Here is an 8,140-nt window from a genome sequence, read left to right as displayed (position 1 = left end):
CTGGAGAGGTGGGGGTGTCAGGGTGGTTTTGGGGTCTGGGGGGTGTCAGGGTGGTTTTGGGGTCTGGAGGTGTCTGGGTGGTTTTGGGGTCTGGGGGTTGTGGGGGGGTGTCTGGGTGGTCTGTGGGCGCAGGTGGGATTTTGAGGGGGGTCTTTTCCTGCCCTGAGACCTCCTCCTGTCCCCCCACCCCCTAAGTGGCACAAGGTGCCACCATGGAGAACGGGACCGAGCTGACCCAGCGCTGCTGAAGGTCCTCAATGACATCCAGGTGGGATTTTGGGGGTTTTGGGGTTTTTGGGGGGGTTTAGGTTTTGGGGAATTTGGGGTTTTGGGGTGGGAATTTGGGGTTTTGGGGGTCCTGGGATTTGGGGGATGCCCGGGGGTGGGGAGGGCACAGGGAAATGGGGGGTGGGAATTGGGGTCCACAGACATTGGGGGTGGAGGGGACACTGGGGCAGTTAAGGAGGGTCCAGGGGTGTCACCACCCCTGTGACCCCCTCCCCTCCTCCTCCCCACAGTACGGCCGCATCTCCAGCCCGTGGGCTCAGCCGTGTGACCTCCCCAACAACGGGGTCGAGCCTCCAGCAGCACCAGACACTCCGGGGGCTCTGCCCCTCCCCACAGACCCCTGTGGAGGAGGGAGAACCCCCCAAACACACCAAAAAGGAGGGGGCAAACCCTCTTCCTGAGCCCCCTCCCCCAACACCAAATACCCTGAGGGGGGCAAATTCCCTCCCCCCAAACACTCCACACCCCGGGGGTCCCAGCGCCCCCCAAAGCACTCCAGACCCCTGGTCTCCCCCAGCTCAGACCCCTCTCCCCCTGTGCAATACTCTGAGCTGCCCTCTCCCAATTTGGGGGCTCCCGGGTGCCCCCCCACCCCCACAGTGCCTTTGGAGCCCCCTCGAGCCTCCCACCCCCCACCCCAAAAGCGCTTTCAAAGCCTTATGTGGGGCCCCTCCCCAAAAACTGGGGACCCCCAAACACCACCAAAGGTCAAAGGTCAAGTGAGGTCAATGGGGGTCGTTAATAAACGACTTGCAATGAGCCCTGGGCTCTGGGTCAGTGAAGGGGGGGGTGTTGGGGGTCCCAGGGTGAGTTTTGGGGTCCTCCCCCCCCACCCCAACTCGATCAGGATCCAATAACTCGATCAGGATCCGATAACTCGATCGATTGATGCTGAAAGGGGGTTTATTGGGGATGGGGAGGGGGGTCTTTATTTGGGGGTGGGGTTGCCATGGTGGTGGTGGAGCTGATGGAGGTGATGGAGGTGGGATGAAGATGATGAAGATGATGATGATGATGAAGATGATGAAAATGCCCGGGGGCTCCAGGGGACGGATCCGCCTGCAGGAGATGTTTTGGGGGAGTGAGGGCGATCCCCCGGGTGGGAGGAGGGATTCCCCGGGTTTGGGGTTGTGTCCCCTCCCCAGCTTTGGGGGGGCAGAGGGGGTTTTGGGGGTGGGGGTCTCACCCCTCAGGCCGCCGCCCCCTCGAACTTCTTCTTGCGGCCCTCCATGCCGCTCAGGGCGTCCACGTTCTTGCGCCAGTCCCCGACCTCGCGGTTCTCCTGCCCCGCCCCACGCCCCCCTCCCCGCGTCAGGACACGCCCACGGGGGCGGGGACACCCCGGGGGACACGCCCAGATCTCCAGGTGTGACCCCAATGATCCCCCAGGTGTGACCCCAGGTGTGACCCCCAAGGTGTGTCCCCAAGGTGTGACCCCAATGATCCCCAAGGTGTGACCCCAGGTGTGACCCCAGGTGTGACCCCAGGTGTGACCCCAAGGTATGACCCCAATGCCCCCCCAGGTGTGACCCCAGGTGTGACCTCAAGTTGTGACCCCAATGCCCCCCCAGGTGTGTCCCCAAGGTGTGACCCCAGGTGTGACCCCAGTGATCCCCCAGGTGTGACCCCAGGTGTGACCCCAGGTGTGACCCCAGGGTATGACTCCAGTGCCCCCCAAGGTGTGACCCCAAGGTGTGACCCCAGTGATCCCCCAGGGTGTGACCCCAAGGTGTGACCCCCTGTGTGTCCCCCACACCCCCAGGTGCCCCCCAGGAGCCCCCAGGAGCCCCCCAGGGCAGGACCCACCTCTCGGCCTCATCCTTGCCTACCCCTGTGTGTCCCCCCACACCCCCACACCCCCAGGTGCCCCCCAGGTGCCCCCAGGTGCCCCCCAGGAGCCCCAGGGCAGGACCCACCTTCTCGGCCTCGTCCTTGCGCACCCCCTGTGTGTCCCCCACACCCCCAGGTGTCCCCCAGGTGCCCCCGGGCAGGACCCACCTTCTCGGCCTCGTCCTTACGCACCCCTGTGTGTCCCCTCACAGCCCCAGGTGCCCCAGGAGCGCCCCAGGTGCCCCCGAGGCAGGACCCACCTTCTCGGCCTAGTCCTTGCGCACCCCTGTGTGTCCCCACACCCCCACACCCCCAGGTGCTCCCCAGGTGCCCCCGGGCAGGACCCACCTTCTCGGCCTCGTCCTGCGCACCTGGCGCAGCCCGGCCCTCAGGTCGGTGCCCACGCGGTGCTTGGAGCCCAGCAGCAGGCCGTCATCATCGCGGTCCGCCGAGAAGCCGCACCCGCCGCAGGTTGGGCCGCACGAACCGGCCCATGCCACGCGGCGCCTCAGCTCCTCCATCTAGGGGATACGGGTGTGGGGACCCCCATGAGAGCCCCCAACACCCCTGAGAGCCCCCTAACACCCCCTGAGACCCCCTGACATCCCCACCCACCCGGCGCTTCAGCTCCTCCCATCTGGGGAGTGGGGGTCAGGGGACCCCCATGAGACCCCCGACACCCCTGAGAGCCCCCAACACCCCTGAGACCCCTGACATCCCCACCCACCCGGCGCTCAGCTCCTCCATCTGAGGGGTGTGGGGTGTGGGACCCCTCCTGAGACCCCTGAGACCCCCACACACCCCTGAGACCCCTGAGACCCCCTGAGACCCCCATACACACCCCCTGACATCCCCACCCACGCGGCGCTCCAGCTCCTCCATCTGGGGGTGTGGGTGTGAGACCCCTCCTGAGACCCCCTGAGACCCCCACACACCCCCCGAGACCCCTGAGACCCCCTGAGACCCCCCATACACACCCCTGACATCCCCACCCACGCGGCGCTTCAGCTCCTCCATCTGGGGGGACTAGGATGTGGGACCCCTGGCACCCCCACACCCTTGACACCCCTGAGACCCCTGAGACCCCCGAGACCCCCTGACACCCCACGGCCACGCGGCGCCTCAGCTCCTCCATCTGGGGGATGGGGTGTGGGACCCCATGAGAGCCCCTGAGACCCCACACACCCCTGACACCCCAACACCCCCCCACACCCCCTGAGACTCCCTGACATCCCCTACCCACCCGGCGTTTCAGCTCCTCCATCTGGGGGTGTGGTGGGAACCCCATGAGACCCCTGAGACCCCCTGAGACCCCTGACACCCTCACGGCCACCCGGCGCCTCAGCTCCTCCATCTGGGAGAGGGGTGTGAGACCCCCGAGACCCCTGAGAGCCCCCACACACCCCCTGAGACCCCCACCCACCCCCTGAGACCCCCTGACATTCCCACCCACCCGGCGCTTCAGCTCCTCCATCTGGGGGATGGGGTGTGAGAACTCCCGAGACCCCTGAGACCCCCTGACACCCCCACGGCCACGCGGCGCTTCAGTGGGGAGGGGGCAGAGGGGCCGCCCCCACCTCGGTGACGTTCTTGCTGACGCGGGTGCCCATGTCATAGCGCTCCTCGTCCACGCGGCCCACGCGGGCGTGGAGCTCCCGGCACAGCTCCTGGGGGTATGGCTGGGACCCCCAAACCCACCCTGTCCTTCCCAGAGATCCCCCAAACCCACCTTGTGCCCCCCAGAGATCCCCTGGGATCCCCCAAACCCACCTTGTCCCCCCAGAGATCCCCTGGGATCCCCCAAAGCCACCTTGTAGCCCCTAGAGATCCCCAGAGATCCCTGGGATCCCCCAAACCCACCCTGTCCCCCCAGAGATCCCTGGGATCCCCCAAACCCACCTTGTCCCCCCAGAGATCCCCTGGGATCCCCCCAACCCACCTTGTCCCCCCCAGAGATCCCCCAAACCCACCTTGTCCCCCCAGAGACCCCTGGGATCCCCCCAAACCCACCTTGTCCCCCCAGAGATCCCCTGGGATCCCCCAAACCCACCTTGTCCCCCCCAAACCCACCTTGTCCCCCCAGAGATCCCCTGGGATCCCCAAACCCACCTTGTCCCCCCAAACCCACCTTGTCCCCCCAGAGATCCCCCAAACCCACCTTGTCCCCCCAGATCCCCCCTGGCCCTACAGACCCCTCCCCAGAGACCCCCCTGTCCCTCTAACCCTGCCCTGACCCCCCCCACCCCGTGTCCCCCCTCCCAAAGCCTCCTAAATTCCTCACGCCTCACTCTTGAGAACCATCCAACCCTTTTCCCCACCCAGCGCCCCCAGCCCTCAGTGACCCCCCAGCCCCCTTTTTCCCCCAGCCCCCCGTCTTCCCCCCAGCCCCTCGTTTCCCCCCAGCCCCTCGGTGACCCCCTAAGCCCCCCTTTCCCCCCAGCCCCCCTGTTTTCCCCCCAGCCTCTGTTTTGCCCCCTAGCCCCGGGGACCCCCCAGACCTGCAGTTCCGCTCGCCCCAGCCCTCGAGGGCGAGGGGGGCAGAGCTCCCCAGCACCCGCAGCTTCTCGGCCGCCCGCTCCTGCTCCTCCCGCCTCCAGCTCCCGCTCGCCCCTGCAGCAGCAGCGTCTGGAGGGGAGGGGGCTTCAAAATGAGGGGGATCCCCAACACTCAGGGACACCCCCAAAATAGAGGGGACTGCCCTCCCCCTCCTCACCTTCAGCTGCAGCTTCCACTGACGCCGAGATTTTGGATTTCCTGAGAGGGGGGAATTGGGGGTCAGTGAGGGGTTGGGGGTCTGAGCTCTCAGTGTCCCCTCCCGAGCCCACTCTTGGCGTGGGGCTCCACGGCGAGGCCCGTAATTGGCCGAGGATTTGTGGCGCAGGGGGCGGCTGCGGGGCGTGGACCCCTCCCCTTCCTCTTCCTCTTCCTCCTGGGTCTCTGCGCCACGGCGAGGGGGTGGGGTGGGGTCAGAGGGTCAGGGTCACCCCAAATGGGTGGGAGGGGTGGGGTGACCTACTGACACGTCCCTCCCTGTGGGGGTTAAAAACAGAGTCAGAGCCCCCTGAATCCCCAGCAGGACATCCCCCAGAACCTCCCTGGGTCGCCAGCTCCTCTCTAGGGGGTCCCAACAGCCGGGGACCCCCAAAACTCCCCCTTATAGATCCTCCCACCCACCCCAAGCCCCCCACTCACTCCTCGGCCATCCCGGTGCTGCCGTTCCCGGTGCTGGAAGACACGAGTGGGGCGGGGGAGCACGGGGAGGGGTCTGGGGAGAAGATCAGCCCTCCCCCAAAAACCCGGCGCTGCCCCTATTTGGGGCCGAGCGGCCTGGGCTGATAAGGGGTGCTAAAATAGCCTCTTTATCAACCTCCCACCCCCACGGGACCGTCCGGGCAGCCCTGACACCCCCACCCCCTCCCCCCACGCCAAGGGCACCCAGGACACCCAGAGACCCCCACCCTGTTCTCCCCCCATCCCAAAGACCCCCATCCCACCCTCAAACCCTCCGGGGGCCCAGCTGGTCGGGACCCTCTCTGCTGCCCCGCAGACCTCCCTCTCCCCTTGACCCCCTAAGGAACTCAGGGACTCCCCTCAACCGGGACCCCCATTGGGACCTCCCCTGAGACCTCCATTGGGACCTCCCTCTCGCGACCTCCCATTGGGACCCCCACTTTGTTCTCCCCCACCCCCGCACCAGGATCCTCTTGTGCCCTCTGACCCCAAGTCCCCTCCGGCGTCCGTTCAGTGACGACCCTCAGACCCAGACCCCGACCCCACCTCCACCCCGCCAGGACCTCAAAACCCCTGGTACCTGCGGGCCGGAGCCGGGGGTCGCGCCGGAGTTTATGAATGGGAGGGGGCGTGGCCGGAGGGGGCGTGGCTGAAGGGGCGTGGCTGGAGGGGCGGGTTTGGGGTCCTGGGAGGGGGTTTGGGTTTGGGGTCTGGTATCGAATCGGGGGATCGGAGGGGGCGGTGATTTGGGGGAGGGGGGTCTCAGGGCTGGGGTGGGGATTTGGGGGAGGGAGGGCGGGATGGGGGTGTCTCAGGGGGTCTCCGAATCGGGCGTGGGCCAGGGGCTCCCGGGCCCCCAGGGCTCGAAGCCCCCGCCTGGGCCAGCGCGACCACCCGCTCCCGGAACGCCTCGAGCTGGGGGCCGCAGGGTGGGCACGAACCTGGGGGGAAGGGGACAGAGGTCACGGCCCTGGTGGGGAGGGGGTCGGGGGCCACGGGGCGTCCCTGGGCAGGGTGGGGTCCCTGGGGTCCCGGCACTCACGTGGGCAGCTCCACCAGCAGAGTGGCCCCAGGGGCCGCCAGTTGGGCCAGCTCGGGGTCAGCTCGGGCAACGACCTGGGGGAGAAGGTGTGGAGGGGCGCCTGAGGGTCCCTGGCATCTGGGACCACCTCTCAGAGCCCCCAGACCCATTTATATTGTCCCACTTCCTTTGGGAGGGCCTCGAGACCTCCCCTGACCCCCACCAGGATCCCTTCATATCCCTCCTCTTCCCCCAGGATTCCCACGAGACCCCCAACAGAGGCCCCCAGACCCATTTTATATCCTCCCCACCTCCTCTCGGGACCACCCTTCAGGGTGTCCCCCAGACCCATTTAAATCAACATTTAAATCCCCCAGGGACCACTCCTCGGGACCCTCACCTCTCCATCCCAGCACCAGCAGCCGGCAGAGCCCCCAGCCGGGCTCGGCCGGGGCTTCGGCGCTTCCCAAGGGCAGGAACCGACCTGGAGCGGGAGCGGCGCTGGGGACTCCTGCGTGGGGATTGGGGAGGGGCGTCAGGGGTCGAGGGGGCTCAGAAACCCGGGGGTCGGGGGAGATCTTGGAGGTCAGAGGGGAGGGGGGCACTCACCCAGCGGGCCTGATTCGTCGCAGGGGGTCCTGTCGATGAGGGGCTCTCTGGGGTCCTGGGTCCTCGGGGCCTCGGCGGGGTCGCTGGGGTCCTGTGAGCAGCTCATGCAGCAGCGCCGTGACGTTGGCCACGGAGATCTCGGTGGCTGTCTGGGGAAAGGGGCGGGAGAATCCCGTGAGAGACCACCCAGGACACCTCACACTCCCCCACGCCCCCCCTCACCTTCCCGGGGCTCTGCAGGTGCCGGGGTCGAGCCCTAAGCTGAGGAAGGGGCCGGTCACGATGTCCCCCCAATACCTGGGGTCCAGCCCCACCTGCCCGTCCTGGGGTCGGGATGGTGGTGGGGGGTGGTCAGTGACCTCTGACTCCTCCCCAGCCTCCCTGCCTCTAACACTCACGGCAGCGGGGCCGGGGTCGCTCTGCAGGGTGGGGCTGGGGTCTCTGCCCCCCTGCCGAAGGCGTCGCCGCCTCGCGCCAGAGCCCGGAACTCCGCTGGTGACACCGTGGTGGCCTTGGGGACGGAACGGGGGACAGCGGGAGTCAAACCTCCCTGGGACCCCGGACCCCTGCACGCACCTCCCACCTCCCCACCCGGATCTCCTGCCGTCCCCCTGTACCGCCTCTCCGTTATCCGCCGGACATCCCCTTCCCCCCCGGTCCTTCCTCAGCACTCACCGGGGTGCAGCCCCGGTACCCCCTGGTACCCCCCCGGTGCCCGCCGCTATCTCCCGCACTCCCTGCTACCCCCGGGATGCAGCCCCCGGTAACCCCCGCTATCTCCCGGTACCCCTGCTATCTCCCTGGTACCCCCCTGCTACCCCCTGGGCATGCAGCCCCCGGTACCCCCTGGTGACTCCCTCGTGCCCGCCAGTCACTCCTGGGGTGCAGCCCCTGGTACCCCCTGTTATCTCCCGGGGTGCAGCCTCCCGGTACTCCCCCTTATCTCCCCGGTACCCTCGTTATCTCCCGGTACCCCCCCGGAGCTGCAGCCCCCGGTACTCCCTCTGTTATCTCCCGGTACCACCTGGTACCCCTCGGTGCCTGCCGCTACCCCCCCGGGATGCAGCCCCCGGTACCCCCGCCATCTCCCGGTACCCGCTGTAGCTAGCACCTCGGGGTGCAGCCCCCCGGTACCTCCCCTGTTATCTCCTGGTACCCCCC

At 67.7% G+C, this 8,140-nt stretch overlaps 1 protein-coding gene across 1 annotated transcript; it reads right to left on the bottom strand.

Annotated features, from left to right (window-relative positions):
- Positions 1-1,477: 1,477 nt before the first annotated feature.
- On the bottom strand, positions 1,478-5,321 carry LOC126637156 (troponin I, cardiac muscle-like). Its single transcript, XM_050310094.1, is given in 10 exon segments — positions 1,478-1,570; positions 2,205-2,231; positions 2,490-2,570; positions 2,572-2,625; positions 3,446-3,472; positions 3,696-3,785; positions 4,617-4,663; positions 4,666-4,743; positions 4,832-4,872; positions 5,311-5,321. Coding segments are annotated over 10 exon segments (549 nt in total).
- Positions 5,322-8,140: the final 2,819 nt, after the last annotated feature.

Source organism: Myiozetetes cayanensis, unplaced genomic scaffold, assembly GCF_022539395.1.
Source record: "Myiozetetes cayanensis isolate MyiCay16 unplaced genomic scaffold, myiCay2020 scf1463, whole genome shotgun sequence".
Lineage (NCBI taxonomy): Eukaryota > Metazoa > Chordata > Aves > Passeriformes > Tyrannidae > Myiozetetes > Myiozetetes cayanensis.
Note: the sequence above shows the minus strand (reverse complement) of the source record. Positions and strands in the feature narration are given on the sequence as shown.